At 37.4% G+C, this 23,705-nt stretch overlaps 4 protein-coding genes across 13 annotated transcripts; 2 read left to right on the top strand and 2 right to left on the bottom strand.

Moving 5' to 3' along the window:
• The first annotated feature begins 793 nt into the window (after positions 1-793).
• Positions 794-1,589, top strand: LOC105458558 (mitochondrial import inner membrane translocase subunit Tim8 A-like). Its single transcript, XM_011703966.1, has 2 exons — positions 794-1,132; positions 1,344-1,589. Exons 1-2 carry the CDS (start codon positions 809-811, stop codon positions 1,512-1,514), a joined length of 495 nt encoding a protein of 164 aa, XP_011702268.1. The 5' UTR covers positions 794-808; the 3' UTR covers positions 1,515-1,589.
• Positions 1,590-1,819: 230 nt separating this feature from the next.
• On the bottom strand, positions 1,820-6,255 carry LOC105458557 (ufm1-specific protease 2). 4 transcript variants are annotated; one of them, XM_011703964.1, is made up of 11 exons: positions 6,238-6,255; positions 4,794-5,029; positions 4,342-4,560; positions 3,967-4,194; positions 3,717-3,875; positions 3,523-3,616; positions 3,161-3,409; positions 2,833-2,970; positions 2,623-2,749; positions 2,283-2,536; positions 1,820-2,170 (listed from the first exon to the last, which is right to left on the bottom strand). In XM_011703964.1, exons 2-11 carry the CDS (start codon positions 4,830-4,832, stop codon positions 1,959-1,961), a joined length of 1,719 nt encoding a protein of 572 aa, XP_011702266.1. In that variant the 5' UTR covers positions 4,833-5,029; positions 6,238-6,255; the 3' UTR covers positions 1,820-1,958. The 4 variants fall into 4 exon arrangements, with proteins under 4 accessions (XP_011702266.1, XP_011702264.1, XP_011702265.1 ...); XM_011703962.1 differs by lacking the exon at positions 6,238-6,255 and adding an exon at positions 6,055-6,227; XM_011703963.1 differs by lacking the exon at positions 6,238-6,255 and adding an exon at positions 5,185-5,345.
• Positions 6,256-13,007: 6,752 nt separating this feature from the next.
• On the top strand, positions 13,008-17,823 carry LOC105458554 (tyrosine-protein kinase CSK-like). The gene is given in 8 exon segments (XM_011703955.1): positions 13,008-13,103; positions 13,394-13,409; positions 13,412-13,806; positions 13,991-14,644; positions 14,727-14,922; positions 15,009-15,095; positions 15,174-15,266; positions 15,349-17,823. Coding segments are annotated over 8 exon segments (1,566 nt in total). The 5' UTR covers positions 13,008-13,074; the 3' UTR covers positions 15,445-17,823.
• LOC105458555 lies at positions 16,775-23,156 on the bottom strand. 7 transcript variants are annotated; one of them, XR_975550.1, is made up of 6 exons: positions 22,756-23,156; positions 21,065-22,020; positions 19,203-20,925; positions 17,883-19,002; positions 17,145-17,773; positions 16,775-17,028 (listed from the first exon to the last, which is right to left on the bottom strand). XR_975550.1 is itself a non-coding variant. In XM_011703958.1 (6 exons), exons 1-5 carry the CDS (start codon positions 22,919-22,921, stop codon positions 17,930-17,932), a joined length of 3,843 nt encoding a protein of 1,280 aa, XP_011702260.1. In that variant the 5' UTR covers positions 22,922-23,156; the 3' UTR covers positions 16,775-17,773; positions 17,883-17,929. The 7 variants fall into 7 exon arrangements, 5 of the variants coding, with proteins under 5 accessions (XP_011702260.1, XP_011702259.1, XP_011702262.1 ...); XR_975551.1 differs by having other exon boundaries at positions 16,775-17,462; positions 17,559-17,773; XM_011703958.1 differs by having other exon boundaries at positions 16,775-17,773; positions 21,065-21,145; positions 21,221-22,020.
• Between the last annotated feature and the right edge of the window lie 549 nt (positions 23,157-23,705).

Here is a 23,705-nt window from a genome sequence, read left to right as displayed (position 1 = left end):
ATGTTTTGTATACGTGTGGATCACGAGCTGTGCTTTGTGTGATGCGTCGGAGTACCGGCGATCCGGAGCTCTTGTGCTCCGTGGAGCATCGACCAAGGAGCTGCCGTTCTAGCCTAGCCGGTCTAGGATATTTTGGATATTCTGCTCTAAATACAACCAGGAATGCCAGGATACGTGTGCGAGGATCATCGCCAGGTAGTTTATGCATGTACTGATAACCAGGAACTAATATCTGCGACTTCGTCGAGCTGTCTCAATTTTCAACACGAGAAAAAACGTATATACGGTTATCACTGCACATTACGTTCCGTTAATTCGCGATCCGGTGGTGAATTTTGACGTTTTCAGGTCGTACGACGTCGATCCGGTAGAAAATTCGATGTCGGATACAGTTTTTTGAGAGATAAGGCGACAGATTCGTCAAGTGCCGATCCGCGTGATCATAGGGACGCTTAGCTAAATGTTACTATTCAGTGCAATATGGCAGATGTGCGACATTTTATTAGGTGACTTTCACGCGATCGTATTACCCACGTCACTCACACAGCGGATCTTTCGCGAAATGAAAACGCGACATCGATATTATCGACTCTCGAATAGATGCATACGATGCGTATATCAATTAATGCCAAGAAAATAACTTTCCTATAGATGGTATATATGTATATATTTGAGATCGCGTCGGTAACCCACAAATTACATCCATTTTTTAAATGAGATAATATAACTACATCCATTTTCGACGTTATAATTTTCGACCATGCTATGTATCTGAAAATGGATGTGGCTACATAGTCCCATTTAAAAAATGGATGTGATGGAGCTAGTGTACGCTACATTGCGTCATCCTGTTGCGGACATTGCATGCGTTTGTATTCTAACCTCACTGACGTCCACGGTTTTCGCCATTCATCCGGATTCGTCAGTGGGTTCGACAGCCCACGTGCTTGGGAAAATTTATACATTTTCATACGAAATAAGATTTTGCAAACCTACGCGGATCACAAATTCAGAAAACATGTCAGATCTATTTGATAGCAACTCCTTTTCTGACAAGGACGGAAAAGGGATCGATCCCGAATTGGCGGAACTTTTGATGGTCGAGAAGCAAAAGGCACAATTTAACGCACAGGTGAAACATCTTAACGTACAAATAAACTTATTAAATTCCATCTGAATATAGCTTTCTAAATTATTTCAATATTATTTTCGAGGCGATTATACTTACGCATCTAAGGTTATTTTACACATTATTTTCGAGACATCATACTTGCGCATCTAGGTGGAAAAAAAAATTTATTCTATTATGTGTAAGTTTCATGAAAATTTTTAAATTTGCTTAGATTCACGAGTTCAACGACTTTTGTTGGGATAAATGCGTCGATAAGCCTGGAAGTAAATTGGATGGTCGCACAGAAACATGTATACATAATTGCGTCGACAGATTCATAGATGTTTCCTTCTTTATTACTAATCGTTTCGCACAATTAATACAAAATTCTATAGGAAAGTAAAACTTGCAGATCGTTAAGGTATAAATGTTATATATAGAAAAAGGAAACAGATAAAAAAAATTGTATTGAAAGTAATGCAAGATTTATAATCATAAATATTAAATCTAATATCACATTCTTAATTTAATATTTGTGAATCTACAATAAAATTATATATTATAACAATGAGAAAGTATACATTTTTCAGTATAACATACCCAATAAATATCCACTTTTTATTACAAGTATCTTAATTTAGAAATAAATGTATACATTCATTGTTTTTATTCTATTGTTGCATGTATCATGCAAGTAAAATAAAAATGTTAGAAATGTTGCAGTGATGTAATATATTGCAAAAATTACTCTATACATAATATAATGTGCTTATATAATGTGAATACATGATAATTTTATTTTGATTATATTTAGAAAATTAAATTCTGTACAATGTACTGTTTAATATCAGAAGGCTATAGGTCTTTGTGGAAGGCACATATTGTAAAATGCGTCCTTTTTCCAAAAATCTTTTGTCTTCCAGCCACACCACCCCTTATTTATTACAGTAGGCAAGTGATCCGCACCTGTGTAGTGTGGATCTAGAATTAAGAACTTTCCTTCTCCAGAATATTCATCGTAACTAACTCCTAAAATTGTATGAGCTAATACTCCTCCACCTATACAAATATGAAAAAAAAAAATGTTCAGAAAGTTGCCACTTTAATATCTAATTGGATATATCTAATTTTAATCGTTTGTAGAATATGAAGAAATATGATTAGAACTTACCAATCATGATAGGTGTACCCTGTGTATCAAAATGATTTGCAAGTTGTGGGATTAAGGCCAACATCTCTTCGCCACTTGACGCACGAAGTATTTTAGTATCTATATTGAGGAGAGTTTGCAGCACAAAACTCACTTCGGTTGAACCAATCCATTGTTTACTGCCAAGAAAGGTGAAAGATTTATCGCCTATATCGATTAAACACTGCTGTATTTTGCGATGAGATGGTATTGGTACTTCATTATAACCTTGTAATCTATAACAGATTGCAATTTATTTACGTGTATATATTTCAACATTGCATACACAATCTCTAGGTATCTTTTTCTGGCATTTCATTACCTGTACCACGAAATGATAGTTTGAAGAGATCTATAGGCACATCCCCATCCATTGTCATCAAATTTATCTTGCATATAGTGATGGTACGAATACAAACCATCCACAATACTAAGTTTTCCCATAATACCTAATTAAGACAAGATATTACAACAATTGCAAATAATGATAAATTTGAGAATTTGAAATATATATATATATATATATACATACCTTTATGTAAAAGAGCCTGGTGAGGATTTACAAGTATTCCATTTGTCTGTATGTCAAATTTGATAGCATTTCCTCGTCGAAAATATGGTTTAGTCAAATCTAATGCTAAAGCCTTGTGTAATGCCTTACGATATTCCACTGAAATTATATGACTGGTCTGTATAAAAGCAAATAGATGACACACACATTACTATGATTAAAAATTTGGTAATTATTAATTATGAATGCAACGATAATGCAGGATAATTATAAATGATACAAAAGCCAACAGTGATGGAACTTATTGCATGATCGACGATAAACAACTGTAATTAAGATATAATCATACTTGTGGTGTCGTTAGTAGCATTGCCAGGATATACTGCTGTAAATAAATGTCCACAGCCTTGAGGTTTAAAATGCATGACTTCAGGTAGTTTTGTTTCTTCAGACTGATTTTCTTGTTGTATTTCAATTAATCTAATGTTCCGGCAAGTGGATTCCACTAGAATCGCGTGCAGTTCAGCTGATTTCACATTTAAGTTCACCAATGACAGTGCATCGATGTGTAAATTGCATTCTGAACTATCGAAGGATTCTGCAACATAAATATAATATGTGATAATTCGGAAACTATTAAAATATTATACATGTCTAAAAATACTTTCTTGCAAACTAATCAATAAATTTATATTGTTCCACAATACTCACTTTTGATGTGTTGTAAGACAGGAGCATATCTGATAGATTCTTCAGAATTTCTCTCACTTGACATCTTTAATAACATGTTTGCATGTATAATATTCTAAAAATTAACACAATAATATAAAAATACATAAAAATATCCCAAAGCTATTTCTGTTTAAAGTAGTATATATTAGTTTTAGTAAAAAAAAAATACATACCACAGGCCCAGTATTATAGTTTACGTTACTTGAAGATTTCTCCTGGTCTTTGGATGTAGATAAAATATCTTTTAACATTATATCTTTTAAATTATCATCAATTCTGAATAGGTATGCATCGTTTGAAGGGAAATGTATTCCTATTTTTCCAGATGCAATCTACAGCAGCACAAAATTGTACGCGATATACATGCAGCATATATATAAGACAAAAAATTAACATAAATGTTAATCAAGGAGAAAACCTCACATTTTTTCGTGACTCTTGCAAGGCTTCCACTATGTTCCCATCCTGAGCAACTAATGGTAGAGTCGCTTGTAATCTAATATACACAAACTGCCGAGAAAGATCATCCTCGCTGATAATACTGAGATTATTTACAGCTTCCAATTTTTGATGCATATAAAAATACGCCTGCATATCCAACGTATTACGTGAATATTTTAAAAGTAATGGATTATCTGTAATATCAATGTCCTAAACAAATAAACAAACATATGGGTTATCTCACTGAATAATTTCTAATGCAATGTGCAAAATTATTTCATTTTTTCACTGTAAGGCTAATATAAGAATAGATGATGCAAAGACAAATAGAAAAATCTAAGCGATATCAGTAATTACCTTGAAAACGTCAGGATTTATTTCTTCGCATTCACCAATATGTAATATGCCACAGAAATATATATCCGCAGGTAGATTCAACTGCAGCGCTGTGTGATCTGTTATGTTCTTATCCTCACCGTTACCCGAATTTATACTGAATGTTAGAACTACGAGAGTATCATTGTACATAATTCCATAAAGATAGCCAGTGGTTGCGGTTTCCATGTTTTCTAGTCGCTAAACATATTATTTTATTTAAGCACAAAATATTTTATTTAAGCACTAAATACAGACATTTTATTAATTAAATGCACAGAGATGTAGCGTTATTTTAAATAATTTAGCATAAAATACATTCGCAAAATACTGTTCCTCGCTAGAAATATTACGGGCGATCTAAAGTAATAAAAACTTGAGGAATTACGTTCTCGAATTATTATCGATGCAAATATGCTTATCGGCCTGTTTACCTGCAGGATATTCGACAAAATCTGCAATTGCGGTGCCATCGTGCTACACGTCGAAGTCGAAAGACTTTATCAACGATCAAAGGTGCTTCGTGCTGCCAACGGGAACGATCACCATATGGAGATGACAGGAAATCACAATTGAATTTTCAAACACGAGCCACCTGGATTGAGAGGTTAAATCCGTCCTTGTTGCCAGAGTTCGGAAAAAACGCATGGTAAGTTAGTCCGACATCGATCTAAATTAAATGCCAATAATACGTATCACTTATCGAGAATAAAGGGACGCCCGAACACTTCGAATCTACATTTTCATTAATCAATCTGCGAAAATTCCACTCTTATATCCAATAACGCATTCGAGCACTTAATTCGAAGTGATTTTTTTATGTACGATTCTCAGTGGAAAGTCGTTTCATGTAGAGATATCTTTAGGAACGATAGAGAAAGGAAATAGCTTTCTCTTTTAACGACAAAAATAATGGATCGTATAAAAGCAATTTGCATATCGATAAAAAATTGTAGACTCGACGTGTGCTTTGACGAGCTTGAAAATGGCTACTTTCGGATCGAACATATCGCATTTATCATATTTTATTCATGACATTCGTCGTACCGTTGACTGTTGGCTAGAAAGAGAGCCAACAATTTAGCTTTCAGTTTGATAGTTTTGAAACGTTTGAAAGTCCAAAGAAATTCAAGCAATGTATGAGCCAATATTTCTATCAAAATGTGTCTTTTTGAAAAGTAACATGTATATTCCGATGAGATAGCAATACGAGTTAGAAATGTGCGTCTTTGTCTTTCAAAATCTTTTGAAAAATATCATTATCGGAACCCCAAAAAGAAATGACAAAAGTTGAAATTTTTAGAAAAAAATTACAAAAATTATTTTGACAAAAAATAGTATAAACAACGTGCGTCTTCTGAGATTTTAAAAAATTACCAATCTTATAAAAAAATATTTTGAAATTATTCGAAATTTTCTAGATATATCATTCTGACGTGATATTCTTGATAATCAAGAGTCATTATTGCCGTTGTTTGCGCAAATTTATAGAGTGACCGCGCGTTTTGCAATAGATTTATTGTTTGAAATCCCCAAAACATTTTTTTTATGAAATAAATTTTAAATTTATTCGCGTTGCTTAAATTCTCAAAAATGTTTGCATTTAAAATAAGGTAGACATATATTCATGCATTAGACAACATGAACAGACCGGCGATAACAAATCATTTTCCGCAACGGCGTTCCGAAACTAACCTTAAAAGACATTCCTTCTCAAAAGATATTCGAAGAATTTCTAAAATCTGATTCTCCTTTTTGTATAAGCTATATTATAATATCCAAATTTATAACGTCCCTTTATGCAAGCTTTGTAATGTTTTGTGAACTGAAAACGAGAAAAGTTAAAAATTATTTACAGTATATTATTTAGAAAATAACCTGTGCTTCTCTTCCAAAGTTCCAAACAACTTAACCTTCTTTCTTTAGCAGAATATCGACTTTCGATATGTCGTCATATCGATTGTCGAAATATCGCATCTCGGATCATTCGAAGACTCTAGTTGGTATCATTGTAGTTTGTAGTTACTAGCGCGCGCGCGCATGCGAGTGGCGACACTGAAGTACTGAACTTGACTAGGCGAGTAGTCGTGCGTAGCAAAATGGCCGCCCGACCCGAGTGAGTGAGTGACGTTTCTCGCAAGGTGTTTGCGTCTGTGATCGCGCCGCGCAGTCTTCGCGCATGAATATTCGCGCGTGCGAACGTGCACGTCCGTCGCAGCGTGTCAGGCACGTCCGTCCGCCTCGCCCGCGCGGAAGGTGGCCGATCGCGCGCCGCGCGGTCGCAGGTGAATGCGGCCGCGTTCCGCCCGCACGGCTGGAGTGGTCGTCTCGCCGCAAGCGGATTTTAGGTGCGTATTTAATCGCATTTTCGCGCACGTACGTCCCGCGCGGCGTACCGGGAACGTTGACGCGCGGCGCCGGGACGCGCGTCGTCGACCCGCACCCGGCGACTCGCGACCTACGTGCGGCTCCCGCACGTCCCGAGAGCCTCGCGTGCGCTCGCGCGCGCGCGGCCGCTCGCCCGCGACAGGGAGAGTTTGGTTATATACTCCGGACATGATTTTTTTTCCTGTCGCTTTCAGTGGGCGGTATTTAAATGACAGAACTCGCACTCTCTCTCTCTCTCTCTCTCTCTCTCTCTCTGTCTCTCTGGGTCCAGTCGCATACCGCCGATTGACTTTAAACCCGCGCCTGTTTTCTTAATCAGAAACGACTGTTTCGCTAATTACGTTGAGTTTATGATCTGAAGAAAATGAGAAGAAAATGTTATGCGAATGCACTCTTCTACTTCATACGTTCTTTCTGTTGCGTTCTGTTATTAAGTTTAGTTTTTAATTGTTATTGAGAATATTTTCTTATTTAATAATTTTGGCTAAATAAATCATGTTTACAATTAGATTGGAAGTACATAAAATATTGCATCGTTAACAGCAGAGCATGATGGGAAGGATTATGAATTAGCAGTGGTGATCTTAACAATGTGCTGAGCTAAACATAATTTGAACCGTCTGTGTCACAGTTTTAGTCTTGTTTGTACTATTTGTACAAATAAGTCTTTATAAAAAGTAATTTTAAGTCAAATTAATTTTTTATATTTAGCTTATGTCAAGAATATCAACATGTGTGAAAAGTAAAAAAGTATCTGTTCTTTAATTTTTATGGAATATAAAAAATTGTTTTAATTTTATTCAATCGTCCATTTATTGTATTTATTATAAGTTTCTTTATAAGAAATTGTAACTGAAACACTGGAGAGTATAGTTTTAAATTATTTTGCATCAATGTCTTCCAGTTAATATATTAGCTAACGCAAACTCTTCTTAACAATATTTTTAGAGTCAGATTTAAAGAGACAGAGGATTCAGTTTGTACTTAATTTAATTTTAATTATATAATGTTTATAGAAAGAGTTTGTGAAACTATAGAAATTAATCTTGAAAATTCATGCTCATATCGAGTCCTAAAATTTTCTCGTTATAATTTCACGTTGTACTTTAGCCAAAATACTTGATATCTCTCTGACGTTACGTTGACCTGGTTCGATTTGTGTCGAGAGGAGGATCATATGAGATGACCGAGTGATTAATGCGCCTGGGCCAGGCAAACAGGCCCCTCGGTTGCTCGGGCTCATGTGAACTCGGGCAATTAGCAATTGGCTAATTATACGGTTAACGGGCGATGAATAACGCAGTCGCGCGAGCGCGCGGTGCTTAATTGCGCGCCACAAATGGAAAGGCTCTTCCTTCCCGCAGTCGCGCATTTTTTCCACGTTCCTCTTCCGCCAAATCACGGCCGAACACGAACGGCCGAACGGTTCTACTTTGTGTGCTTCTTGTTCTAATTAAATCCGGGAAGGGCACCGTGGAAATGTGCGAAATTTTAGAAAAATATCTATAAGAAAGAAAAAGCAACTTTGATCGCGAAAGAACATTTTTAAAGGCGACTGTGCTTTATATTTATCTTCTGGCACGCGACATCCGCGTTATTAATAATCTGTTAATATATATGCTCTTTTGAAAATATTTACACAAAGTTGGAGCTAATATTCATTTATTATTCGCCGTTCTATGATTGCACTCTTACTTTTTAATGATCTGCAATTATTTAATATCTTTGGATATTTTTGAAGATAGCATAATGTTTAGAATACTTAAAATAAATGTAGACATTAAGATAAAGAATCATCGTAAGTTTGTAACTGACGGTACTTTCTGTTTTATGTTTCAGAGGGGCAATATTTCCGGAAAATGGATACTCGATTCAAAGCATAGGTACGCTTTCAAGATATTTGCACCTTAAATTAATCCTTTTATTCTATCGTGACTTGATATTAATGTCTTCGGGCGAGACAATAGGCAAGAAAATAAATCCGTAAACGGCAGAAGGTAGAAATTTCGCGTTCCATTTCGGTATTAACGATGCTATTCTATATACCAACGCGAAGTCTTCCGCGAAGTGCGCGCAAGCGAAAGATTCGAGAAATGAGAGACAAAAAATGCTGCTTTTTGTAATGACTTCAATTCTCCCTTTATACGAGAGTCAAGTACCGGGTGGTTGGTCCCGCTATTCAGTAGTAGCGCTATTCGCGTTTCACGCATTCCACGATACGATCTACACCGACACGTCGCATTCCGGACAGCTCGTTTGTGTCGATGTCGTTAAGGGCTGGGATATGAATGAAACATATAAAATAAATATAGGATTTTGAAAGGTTTAAAGATAAAAGGAGAGAGAGTAAAGAAAGATTTGGCTGGATGCGGTGATTTATCGGGACCCGTTATTTTTTTCAGAAAACTATATAAATATATAAATCTTAAACATGTGTTAGCTGCCATTCATTTAATTTTATTTCTACCTATTCTCAGACCCGTTAATAACGTAACACTTATTTCATTGTTATATAATCAGATAGTTAACTTTAAGAAGTAACTGATTAGAAGATATATGTGGCAGTAGAGACGATAAAATACATCTTTGTGGCTTATAGAAGGACAGGCGAATCTGCAGTTTATTCTTCTTCGATCACTGTCTCTTAACAAAATTAGATAGTATGTAGGCTGTTTATAGTTAAAAGAAAATTTACTTAAAATTGCTTCAGAAATTCGTGCTCGATGATACATTTTCCATAAATTGCAATGACAGAAAAGGGACTAATGAAATAAACACGAATCTCGGCGATCCGGTTTGTGCATCAACGATCTAATCCGGGCTGTCAACGCGATTAGACACGCGAGGTGTCCCTTCCGTGATTCGTTTCGCGTTGCTCGTCGCAAAAGTTTCTGCTACGCGTCGCGTGTTCGGAAGTTCTCGCGAGTCAGGAAGAAAGCGTTTCCACGCGAGAGGAAGAGAGGTTTGTCCCCTGGAGAGTCATGTGTGGGGCAACGTCAGATGGAAAACGGTGGTGGGTCACGGTACAGTAACGTGTACTGTTAAAGAGCGCACAACGAGCGTTCGCCGGGCGCGAATCTGTTGCACGCACCCGCGGCTTGCCTCTACGTCGCGCCGGCTCCCTGCTCCCCCCCCCCTCCGCGTGCCTTTCGCATTTGCGCCCTTTTACGCTCTCTCGCGAGATATTAATAGGACCGTGGTGCGTGCCGGCCCAAGGCATGCATGCGAGCGGACACGAGCCTCGCATAAAATGCCTTTCGCGAAATCAGCGATCGTGAATCTCGTCTCGTAGACGATTTTGTCCTCAGTCATGCACATTCGCGTTCACTATATGTAATACATAAAACGTTGTTCTGGTTATATGGGGATTGCATCCATTTGAGATCTTCGGATGTTAGGCTTTTATAAATTAACTCAAACTCTCATAAATTAACAAAAAAAAGATCGTCTATTAAACTCAAAAACTAATATACGTACACACATATATATATTTTTTTGTTAGTTAATTTATGAACTATAAAATATATCTATAATATACGTTTTAGATTTTTATACGATTTTTTACTACTATATGAGGCATCTAAAGAAAAGTAAAGCTTTCTGGGGATATTATTTTTTATCATAAAAATTCTCTTTAAGAAAGAATTATTAGTGCGCATATATATTTTTTTCGCAGTGCCGCTCACACGGAAAGATCTTTTTTTCCCCTATTTATTGGAAGCCATGAGAATCGCGGTCATTCCAGTTATTGTCCTATCCTTGAAAGCTCAGCGGTTACGTTCATACGGACCACAATTTCTCGGATACAAGAAAACATCTTTTTTTTTTATCGATAAATGAGGTTTTCCACGTGCGAATGAAACCACGTCGCTCCTGGTGAAACGTGCACGACGTGGACTGTGGTCTGCGGCTCGCACAAAGGCGCTTCGATAGTGAATCACGGAGCCGGAGTTCGAAAAACACTGTAAACTGCAGGTCGGCCTTGAAATCTGCGTATGAACTACATGTATATAATTATCGTGACTACATAATCTATTGAAATTAACATAGACTGCAACACGCTGCTATCTCCCTCGAGCACTTCGAGAGAGATATTTTATAATTTATACGTATACATGTTGAATGTATCGTCGTCAAGTAACGAGACTTCTTGAAGTTTCTTTTCCTTGGTTCATTTCGCGGCTAGAATATTTCGCGCCGAGCGCGCGAGAATATTTGCTTTCCAGAATATTTGTCTTGCTTTGCGTTTCTCTGATAAACGTGAAATAGATGGAACTTCCAACCACTTCGCTATGCAAGGATCAGGGCAATACATCGTCTAAAACAAGAGTTATAAAGTGTGATTTTCTAAAAATAATACGATTTATTTACGCGGCACCACTCAAGTATCGATGCAAGCATCTGTACAATCACATTAATTATTTATTGCATAAAACGTGACTATTAAAGAAAAATTTCCGTTTATAAGATTTCTAAAACAGTTTTTTTCTATCAGTTGCTAATAATTTTTTTTCCGATATATTTTATTTATCAAATTTCTACGCGATACGCAATTTCAGAAGACGCGCATTTCCTCTGAATCATAGATATTGGAGGCATAAATAGTTTGAGTCATAAACGGTTGCAAATATATAGCACATAATTCTCTTAAGCACCTCGCTGCACGCGATAGAACAGTTTTGCACAGAGCTTTTTTTTTTACATATGTTACACCGGTAGGAATTAACGTCGCGTGCAGCCGATAATAAATTTCATTAGCCTGAAATCTATGCGGCCGTGCAGTCGAGTTACCTGACAAGCGCGATGGAACGTGTATTACATGTACGCACCTTGCATCCAGATTCGATATTGATATTCAAAGCGTTTCGCGCCTGTCGGGCACGATACCACTTTTTTTTTCTTTTTGGGTATGGAACTCCATTTTAACGTAGAGAGGAGAGAAAATGTGGTTCTTCCATTATATATCTGACCCATAAAACCGTTTAACTTTCATGCTTATCGTAGTTTTTATACGTGCCTGTTGTAAAGAACGATGTAGAGACGAATTATGTAGTCTATCACAAGCTCGGCATTATATATACAACATACATATATATTATATATATATATATTTTTAGAATCTCGGTTTGACATTTTCTCTTCTGCGTGTCATATGTTCTACGATGTTAATCGCTTATCTATCTCTTTTGAAATACCGGCGGGAAGGTATATGACAGAAATATGATTATTTGAGCTTACGTAACAAAGCGATTCGCGTATTATGTTCCGCTGTAACTATACCTTTTCGCGTGACATAATTCACTTGTTTCTCTCTCTCTCTCTTTCTCTCTCTCCCCCCCTCCTGTTTTGCAGACACCCGACCAAGGATAGACTCACTCAGTTGAATTATTCAATATTCGCCGGTGCGATGGATTTGTTTCTCCTGTTACCGCGTTTGATCATAATGCGGATAACGTCGGGAAATCGTTGCAGGGAATCCGTAGTCGACGAGCATTTCCTTTAAAAGCCATTTTCCTGCGTTACGAAGCACTTCCTACGTATGTTTCATTCATCTCGGATCGGCAGGAATATTTCCGCACGGCTTTCGCATCGTTTCGACAGATTGAGTTTATCCGATGCCTCTGTTCTTGAGATACAATAAAAATGTATTCGAATACCTTCATGAATGCCAAAGTAAATGATTTACGATTTTTCGCAGCGCGGATTCTCTATTCGGAAATGTATTTATTTTGCGTGGAAATTGTATGTCGCTTAGTCAGGTCCGGCAGGATAATTATAGGCTTACTCCACCACGCTTATTCCGTGTTACAATCGTCGCGAAAAAATACACGGCTGGTGTGTGACTCACCTATCATATATACACGTTCCATGTACGGTCGTGCGGCGCATCGTAATACGGCGGATGAGCATCGCGATAGCGTATGCGCCTTGAAACAATAGGCGCTTAGATTAACTACTGTATATTAAAACCCGACACGCGGTTTACCGGATATGTATGCCGGGTTGAATATGCATCGGACTCAATTCGTCTAACGAGTTTTATTAATTATCGCTTCCGTGCGTTACGTCGTGCTCGGGATAATTGAGTTGTCTCCGTTGTAAACATTGCCGATCGCTGCTCGCACCTCGCTCGTGTTTTTATGGGACGACTCTAGCTGTTGTTCCGCCGGGAGAATTCCCCGCGTGGAACCGGCTTTTCTTGCCGCAAGTGTACTTCACTCCGTGGCTTCTCGAGTTGACGATCTTCAGTGCAAGAGTTGAGAAGATCTGTCGAACATGTGTTACGGTTTAACAATCTAATTTGATGTTCGGCGAAAAAGTAGGAGGATGATTGTTTATTCAAAAAAATACAAGCCGTAAGAAAAATGTAAAGCAAAATTGATATATAGAAATTATTATATGCATTTTAACAACATTAATGTTATTTATGTTAATCATTTAAAAATTTTTAAAATCTTTTTGAAAGAAGTTAAAGAATCTACATACTTTGATGTATCATTTTCATGTACTGTATCTCCTGCATTACTTTTACACGAGTCATGAATGTACTTACGGATAGAACATCACTAAAGCATCTTATTTAATGAGGCAGGCTGATAAATGACGCCTCCTAAGATTCATGAATGCGCTTCATTCATCTTCGTAGGTTGATAGAGCCTACTGTGTGGTAGCTGCCATGCCAACGTACCACAATGCGGGTGGCGGATACCCGAATGTGTCAGCGCCAGCGCGGCAAGCGAAGCTCGACGGCAATCAAAATCATCACACTATCCCTTCAAACGTAACGTCTCATCCCCTCATTCAAAACAACATTCAGCAGCAGCAGCAACAGCAGCAGCAGCAACAGCACAGCGTTCCTTCCAACTTAACTGCAAGTAGCATTCCGTCCCACCCAGTGTCGCCGACGATGACCACGCATTCGAGTGTCACCACCTCGAACATCACGACGCACATGAACTCTTCGCCGGTGATTCTCACCTCAAATACCATTAATCCGGGCGCCAACACCACCGCATTGCCGGCCAATCCACGACACGAAGTGAAACTGAACGCGATGCCGTATGTATCATTAGCTTATTGTTAGTTTAATTTGTGCAAATATAACGATTTGCAAGAAGGCTATAATTAAAAAGAGAGATATACACATTGAGATAATCGACAAATAAATCGATCTTGCGAAAGCGCAGTTAAAAAAAACTATAATACTTCTATCATTTAAAATTATGTTTTTTTTTCTGTGCAGATGGTTTCACGGGAAGATATCAAGGGAAACGGCAGAGAGATTGTTGCGACCGCGAGAGGATGGTTTGTTTCTAGTTCGAGAGTCCACGAATTTCCCTGGGGATTACACGCTCTGTGTATGCTACCAGGGGCGTGTACAGCACTATAGGGTGAAATATAAAAACAACCAATTAACGATCGACGACGAGGAATTCTTCGAAAATCTGGCGCTTTTGGTCGAGCATTACGAGCAGGACGCGGATGGCTTGTGCACGCAGCTAACGAAATCTTTGCCGAAACAGGGCAAGCAAGACTTCTGTGTGGATCCAAAGGCGTTTGTAGAGGCCGGTTGGGTGATTCAGACTCACGAGTTAGAGTTGAGGGAGTGTATTGGTAAGGGAGAATTCGGGGACGTGCTGCTAGGCGTATATCGAGGGGAGAGGGTTGCGGTGAAAATGCTGAAGGATAACAGCGAAGCGGCGCAGAGGTTTCTGGCCGAGGCGAGCTTAATGACCTCGTTGATTCATGACAATCTGGTTAAATTACTCGGTCTGGTTTTTAATAATCAACACATGTACCTGGTTACGGAGTATATGAGCAAGGGATCCCTGGTGGATTATTTGCGGTCGAGAGGAAGACTACACGTTTCGAAAAAGGATCAGATTAACTTTGCATAGTACGTAAGCAAACACAAAATCCGTTTTGCCGACTGTAAAAGACCTGTACATTATTTAATTGCATTATTTGATATGTTATAGCGATACGTGTGCCGGTATGGCGTATCTGGAATCCAGACATGTTGTGCATCGAGACTTAGCAGCGAGAAATGTTCTCGTAGCAGAGGATAATTCCGCTAAGGTGTCCGATTTCGGCCTGGCGCGGGACGAAAACTTTTCTCTCGACGGTGGAAAACTACCGATCAAGTGGACTGCACCAGAGGCTCTAAAACAAAACGTAAATACATTATAACTTTACAGGCGAATAACAAATTATAATATATTAAAAATTGATATACTTATGTATCATATTACTTTTTCCAGAAGTTTTCAAACAAGTCTGATATGTGGAGTTTCGGAATTCTTCTCTGGGAAATCTATTCTTTTGGTCGTGTGCCGTATCCGCGAATTGTAAGTGTCATTGTTACACTAAACTTTTTTATACAAGACACATGATATATTTTCTTCATATTATTACTATAATTGCAGCCTCTAGCCGATGTTGTAAAGTGTGTAGAAAAAGGATATAAGATGGAACCGCCAGATGGATGTCCTGCGGAAGTTTACGATATTATGAGACAGGTATATTAAATTTTTATCTCTTCTCTTACATGTTGTATTATCTGTCACATTTTGTTGTTACTCAGACGTTATTCGTTAACAGGCATGGGATTTACAGCCAGAAAAAAGACCGAGTTTTCACGATATAAAAGTGACACTCGGCCAACTAAGAGCTGAGTACACCAAAGGCGTGAATTAAGAAAGAATTTAATACAACTTAAACTAACTTAGCGAAAACTGAAAAAGCGGGAACTGAAACGCCCGAATAATTTCTCGATTTCAGGATGAGAATAGTAATTTTGAATGTTTTTGTTAGAAGGGAAAGTGACAGGACTTCGATTGTACATTGTATACAAAAAATAGTATTCGCTTTGCTTATATTTATTGTTATTTTAGTTCTCGAAATGTGTGGGGAGAATTTTAATTTTTATATAGTAATATTTTGCACACACAAACATTACCAATGGTCAATTGTGCCTTTGTCCAAGTTGACGTTCTCGAGCAGGAAATTCAGCTTGTACATAATGAAACCCGTTTATTCGGGATAAAATCAACAGATTTAAAAGATGCGTAATCTGCCTACTACTTAATTTTCGATAGTCACGTTCGAAGTTTATTAATGATTATAAAAATGGCTTCATGACTATCACAATTTTTTCAGAGATAATTCAAAGTTTTTTTTTTATTACAAAAGTGACGTATTATAAACTCTACATTAAATTTAGATGAATTATAACACGTGCTACGTTATATATACTATTCATTTCAACAATTTCGTCCATTTAGTTTTAATCGGTTAGTGTTTCATTTTTTTTTGTTGAAATTGTGTAAAAAAATTCATTTGCAATTTATATTGTTATGAATATAAAAGATTTGCCTAAGCAATTTTATAGTTATATATATTGCAAGTAATTAAACTTGAACGTTTAGTTACTTAAGTTCTTTGATCAAAGATTTATCGTAAGAAGTATTAATTTTTAACTAAATTATATTACAGTTACAATATATATCATTATTTAAGTTTTTTTTTTTTCATGAAATTTGACTGTATTAGTGGTGTATATGTATCTCTGTAAATATTTTTGTATATAATTTATCCATCGAAAAAGGATAATATTTCAAGAATAATTGATATTGGTTGAGAGAAGATTGATATTGATTGACAAAAAAATATTCATCTTTTTTAAGTTTTTTTTTTTTAAGTGAGACTAATATTATTACGAAGGAGTGTCTATACACAATTGCACCACGCTAAAAAATATTCATGATCTTATATGGACAGTATATTATTCTATACTATTGTTTTGTTATCTATCATTTATTTTTCATAAAGTATTCTGCCAACAATAATAACGGACTAATTGTGACTTATTATATGTGACGGCCGTATTTCGCTAAATAGTAGCCATGGAGCTACAGAAAAGATCAAATATTTATTCTTTAAGATATCCAGCAAATGAAAAGATCTGTAAAATTATCTGTAGATATTAAATTCTTGTATGCAACGTAACTTAAAAAAAATTACTAAATTTTTTTCATTAATTAAAAAGCAAGATATTTAATATATATCTATATAACAGTCGTGAAATACTATGTATTAAATCGACACTGTATTATGCGATAATTTATTAAACTTCGGAAAGTGACGTGGTTACTCAGTTCCTTGAAACGAAATTTTTCATGATAGAAGCGGAGATTGTCTTGACTGATAAAATATTTCACAACAATAGGTTCGATCTTTCTCTTCCACAAGTGTCTCTTCAGTCTGCGGTTAGACATAGTTCTGTAAGAAATTTAGAACGTATTTATCTTAAGCATGGTCCGTTTGTAACTTTGATATTACAATATGTACGTGAGGTACATTTATTAATAATATATTAATATGGCTCTAACTGATACTTTGAATTGCTTTTTCATTGCGGAGCTTGATATTTTTATGTATTTACAATCTGCGAATATACACATGAGTTCTTCCAATTATAAATTTCATATTATTCTTGTAAAATGCCAATTTCATCTCCATTTTGTCTCTGACATTTTCAAATCCAAGATAAAACATCTTGTTATTCGTTGAAGAGAGCATTATATTTATATATATATATATATAAAACAATGTCAAGCGTGACATTGTTACTTGTGTATTTTGATATGTACACGGGATTTCGTTGTTGCGATATTAGTTTTCTTATAACAACCAATGTGTCTGTTTATTTTCTACTGATAATCAATCGATTAAAATGTAAGAAATTTATAATATATATATTAATAAATTAGAGAGAGATCGCAAAATCACGCAAGGGAATTAAACCGTACTTGATATGTGTTCACGTTATAACGGTATGGTGGGCTGCTGATTCGATGCGAGTGTACAGGACATGTGACAAATACCTTTTCCATTCTTGCAACTCTTTTGTAGAGTCTGGAATGAATGATTTTGGAAAAGCATTGAAATATATTTATCGTCGTACTGTTATGTCTCAATTCTAAAGATTCTCATTAGACAGCTATTGCGACGAGAGAATAGATCACTGACGAAAGAATAAAAGTTATTAATAAAGGAAAGAAGTTACTATAGTTACTATAGTTGTGTACTCTTTAATCAGCCTTTAGCTCGAGATATAGATTATCATAACATACCTTTACAATTCCTTATTATTTACTAATATCACGTATTCCTAAATCTATCAGTTACTAGATATCAATAAACATGAGCTATGGCTTTTGCATATACTCGTATTTATTTCAGTTTGCAATCCGAGATAATCATGAACGTTTATTACGCGTTCATTACTGACTGTAGTGTTATCGACGACTGCATGCTCTTGCACGGTAGATTCATTGTTGTTTTTAATATTATGCAAATATTTGTTTAAAATTTGTTCTTTGGACACATTGTCGTATTCCCTGATTTCTGATATTTTGTCGTTAATTTCATTTATTTTTACAATTTCCGATAATGTCCAGAATTTTTCGCTATTCTTCAATTCGCGTATTCCGTTTTTTTTCATCATTCCTACGTTCTCGTTACGTTTTGTTTTACGAGATTCAAGTACATTTTCCTCAGTACGTTTCAAAAGAGAAAAAGGACGCGGATAATCCTGCGAATTTAGAGAATTTTTCAATCGACTACGTATCAAGAGACTCTTCTGCACTTTGTAAGGTCGACCCAAATCACGCGTCAGTATTAGGTCACGATTGTGACTCGATGTATCGATCAATAAATATCTTGTGTCGGTTTTTTTGTCTTCAATTATCGAATGTTTTATGTTATGCATTCCATTATATTCTTCTTTCGCAGAAATCCGCAATAAGTTTGTATCGCGAAAATTATGTTTGCTTATTTTGGAAGTTTTATAATTCAAGCCAGAAGAATAACGCGAGGCGCTTATAGGGAATGAATTGTAATCTTTCGAGATCATTTCAGGATGATCGCCTATCGGAACGTCTCTTCTAAGGACATCAATATTTAAATTTTTACGGAATATCGCGCTACGAAACGCATATAACAATTTTCCGTTGATTGCAATTATTTTATTGATAAAGGCGGTCACGCAATTGTCAATGATAAAAAATAGTTTTGAAATTAAGCTTTTTTCACAATCCACATCGGAATGATAAGGCACGTTATTCTTGCAAAGAGTTTCTAAGGTACTTCCTGTGACATCGTTACAGCGGGATAAACGTTTTGTAGTCGTAATTCCTGCTTTCGTTATCGGACTTGGATAAGTTCCTACCTCGTCTCCATTTTTCTCATTATCTGAGTAAAAAAATTTTGATTTAAACTCTTTTATACTTGGTATTCTGTGTGCAGAACTATGCAATTTCTAGAATTATATTCTGATGCAGACTAATGAAAAGCCATTGCAAATTATAAAATGAAAACATGGAAAATTACTTTTTCTCTTTCTAAAGATAAATATAGAAAATTATGTCAATATAAAGAAACCAATGGTTTACCTGTTACATGTTTATGCAGATTTTTGAATGGAGGAAATATATTTGCCCTTAACAATGCGGCGGTTGTATTTTTATCTTCTTTGAATGTGGCTTGGCATTGATGATCGAAGCAAAGCTTTGGAAGATCCAATCTCTTTGGAAATATATTCTCCGAGTGATCTTTTCCGGTAATATTGTGCGTGACGGCACTTTTTAGAAGACTTTCTATCGAATTTAATTTTTCAATATCCGACTCGGTGGTTATTTTTCTTTCACTCGTTGCTATTTCCTCCTCGATTTTTTGCTTTTCTCCATATCTACGGCTTTTATCATATGCAATATTTGTCATCAACGAGACAATGTGAAATCTTATTTTCTTCTTGGTTTTGCTCATTGGTACTTGACTTATATTTTGTTCTATCGTCGCATCCGCGGACGATGGCAAAATTTCACCTTCCTTTTTATCTTCCTTTTTATTCTCGCGTTTTTCTTTGTTCGGTTCTAATATAATTTTTAATGATGAGGTACATATACCGTCCAATGACTTTTGTTCCGTTTCCTGCACACTCGAAATTGGATCTTTATTTGCAACTTCCGCAGTAGTTGTGGCTCTCACATCTTCTTGATCAACTTCCGGTGGCAAAACCTCTCCTGAACTTTTAATTTCAACATTACGTTCTTCAATTATTTTGTCTCTTTTCGAAATTGTAATTGCATCTTCAGCTTGTTTTTCAAATAGCTGTAGATTTGACGAACTTCCAAATTCCTGCCGATCCACTATCTGATCGCAGCTTCGAATCTCAATTACATCTCGTACTTCGCAAACGTCTGCCGCATCGATCGTCTCGCTGAACGTAACTATATCGCTCTCAGATTCCGTTAAAGTCTTCACCGATTCGTCGTCGGCGACGTTGACGTACGCCTCGGCTGTCCAACATTTCGCGCCGCATGGAACTCTATTGATCGATATTTCGTTTCTTTTCCCGTATTTTTGCGTATTTGCCTCCGCATCGATTCTCACGCAGACATTCGACGATAGCTTCAACAAGGACGACGCCTCATGTTCTAATTCGTCGACATTACTGATCGTCGTCGCGTCTATTTCGACGATCCTTGGTCGAAGTTTTTTTTTAGCCTCGCCAATGCTCTCTTCCGACGATGTCCTGTCGCAACACGCGCAATTCTCCGTGCTGGAACGCTTCCGCTCGGGACTCTCGGAGGTCGCAGGACGTTGTTCCTTCGCGCGGTCGGCATCGCTACCGTCGTGCGGATTTTTGGGAGGATTGCTGCGCGTGCCGGCTGCTGGAACGGCAACCGCGGGTCGCGTAGCAGGTTTACCCGTACATGGCTTCAGCAGCAGCCTCTTGGGACTTCGCGGTTTCACGTAGGTGAACGGGTCTGGCGAACGAGGAATGTCCGGCGGCAACGTGCTGTACAACCTTCTGGGATCCTCGAATCTCGCTGAATAACACGGTCTAGAGAATTGTTGCACAACGCGCGACGACAATGTCGGCGCGGGCAGCATCGCGCATCGCCTGCGATCGAACTCTGCCTCGACTTGACGAATCTTATTCTGAACGTTGCTCAGCCGAGTCTCCGCGATCGCGCGCTGCGACCGGTACGGTGCAAAATTTACATTCACTCGCTCGTCGCATTCTTTCTGTCGCAGCACCGACAGGAAGTCCCGCAGCTCAGCGTCAGATTTCAGGGCGAGAATCGTGGGATCTATGAGATCAGTCGCCACCTTGATACAGAAAGCAAAACATGTATAAAAATAACTTTATAATACTGAAAGAACAAACATAGAAATTAAATTCATATATACTCGAGCTCGAAATATTATAAGTTTATTAAAATATGTATATTAAATTGTACGTTAATACCTCCACACCAACTCCTTGAATCTCCATTATCTTCTGATTGATGAGCCCCTCGACCTGTGCCTTCAGCAGGTTCATCTTCAGCTGCACCAGAGTGAGGATCGGGATGATATTAGGTGGTGGATTGGCCGTCATATGCAGGTTAATCAGTGCATTTACTTGCTGCGCGTTCCTCGATTCCGATAACAGTTGATCCTTCGTTAGGGCGCTTATCGCCTTTTGCGCCCTCCCCATCGTGTCCTCCATGGTGGTGGTTACATTCGAGCCCGGCACTTTACGTAGCACCAGTCGTGTGGCAGCGCACGGTATGATACCTTGCATCGACAGAAATTGAGATGCGAGAGCTTGCAGATGTAGCGAGGACGGACAGTTCCTTTTCGAGCAGATAGCATCATCGACGGTGGGCGTGCAACGATGATCATCCAGATCGGTAGCGTCGTAACGGCAGCCGGCCCGTAAAATGTTTCTGATCTCCGTCGACTCAATGTCCCCTTTCCGGCAGCATCCGCAATTCGACATGGTCTCACGGGTGCGAATAAACGGATCGCAGAACGCGGGCAGAGGCATGGGATAGGGGTAAAACGGCGGCGGTGGCGGCGGCGGTGGCGGATAACAGGCGGCGGGGTAAGTTAATCCACCCGGTGGAAATGCCGCTGGAGGCGAGGACACGATTTGAGGTGCCAAAGGAGGCACGGACGGCTGCTGCTGTTGTTGTTGGGATGCCAGCGATGGTTGGCAGTTGCCAGGGAGGATGAAGATGGGCGCGGGATTGCTAACGCACGCACGAATCTGCTCCAAAATATTCTGCGGCAGCTGGCCGCAGCCGGGATGAGTCGGCGGTAGACTCTGAAAGACTGGATGACATGGATTCGTTATTGGCTGTGGTACATTGGCCGGTGTGCATTGATGTGTCACTATGTAAGCACCCGGCGGACAAACGTGAGGGGTAAAGGGTCCTCCTAGATAAATAAGGAAAATCGAAACAGAATTATGAACAGGAAAATCGAATATTAATTTAGGTCAGCCACTTATGCGTATTTCTTGTTACGAAATTATCGTTAAGTATTTTATTAAAATCAGCTGAATCGTCCATATATTTAGGTTTTTAATTGATACCATTTATGAACAAACAAACAAACAAACAGAGAAAATCGATAATTACTCATTTAATTAATTATTATTTTGAAAATATTATTACTGATGTAATTACAAGAGAATATTTATCTCCCGTGAAAACTTCAGACAGATTTTAATAATTGTTTTTAATTGATTAAAAACCACTAAAAACATAATATTAACAATTAATTTATTATTGTTTTGAAAATGTTATAATTAATGTAACTGCTAAAAAGGATATAATTCATCTACTGTTAAAATTTTAAATAACTTATTTTTCAATTTATGCTACTTATAAATAAACAAACAAACAAATAAATATATAGACTTTTAAGCTTTATTATTACTATTACATGCGTAAATTTAATGGATAAAAACTGAGAACAAACTCAGAACTGGCACTTTATTCAATAGATATTTTGGAATAAAATATTTGTTTATTTATAGAGTAATGCCTCTTTCCGCGGCTTTAATTCGCTTTATTTAAATTATATTTTTAAAAGATAGTCAATGCTTAAATTACTTGACATTAAATTATTGCGTAATTTAGCGTTTGATTGACATGATCGGCTTTGTACCTTGAGAAGTTCCGGAGCACGGACCGCATGCTGCAGTTTGCATCTGCTGAGTGCTGGTTTGCCGTTGTTGACATGTTGGAAAATTATACTGACTCGTCTGCACGGGTACGTTCTGACAGGGCGTGACCTGTGACATCGAGGCCGCGTTATAGGGTAAATTAATCATCGGTACCAGAGGCTAGATCATTGATTTGCTTTAACGAATTTAGATCCCGGCTGCAGCTGTCGTGCCCGTTTGTCCTCCTCCGCCTGATCAATAATGCATTATTCTATTCGCAGCATGAGTTTGTTCGAAATTTAGGAAAATTATACTTGAAAATTTAGATTTTGAATTGTAAATGATGGAAATGTCAAGCACGAGATGTTCGGTGCTTGTTGTTGCTTCTGTTAAGATTTGAAGTTGTAGCGATCCGTCAAAATAAAATTATCGATAATTTACCTATCATTATTTTAACAAAATTCGCTGACGTAAATAGGTATTTCATCATAAAGCGAGAACAGTTTTTTTATCGGTTTTGAAACATCTTTAAAGTTTCTTACGCTAGAAACGTACGTTTGCTATGAAAACTTTGCAATTTGCGCTTTGTCTTCAAAGTTTCAAATTCGTTATGACACGGTGAGAGAACATTTTTCTCTCAGCATTTAAGTCCAAGACTCACGCGTCACCCGGTTACAATAAATCCAATTAATTATATAGATCCGATTAAACTGAGTAATTTCTTTAACGACGATAATCTCTATATAACGCAATTTAAAGTTACTTCCACTTTTCTCAAGATCGATACCTTTTCTCTGATTAAATGCCGTTGAAAATGCACTTAAGAGACGGCGACGTTTCCTAAACGGTTCGTCACATCTCGGCGTGGCGTAAACTTATTTGCGACATCATTAAAAACCAATAAAAACCGGTTAAAGTCGATTAAATCGGAAAGAGGAAACGTAACTGAATA

This window comes from Wasmannia auropunctata, unplaced genomic scaffold, assembly GCF_000956235.1.
Source record: "Wasmannia auropunctata unplaced genomic scaffold, wasmannia.A_1.0 LD334508.1, whole genome shotgun sequence".
In the NCBI taxonomy this organism is placed as follows: Eukaryota; Metazoa; Arthropoda; class Insecta; order Hymenoptera; family Formicidae; genus Wasmannia; species Wasmannia auropunctata.
The sequence above is the reverse complement of the archived record's forward strand: the minus strand, read 5'-3'. Positions and strand labels throughout refer to the sequence as shown.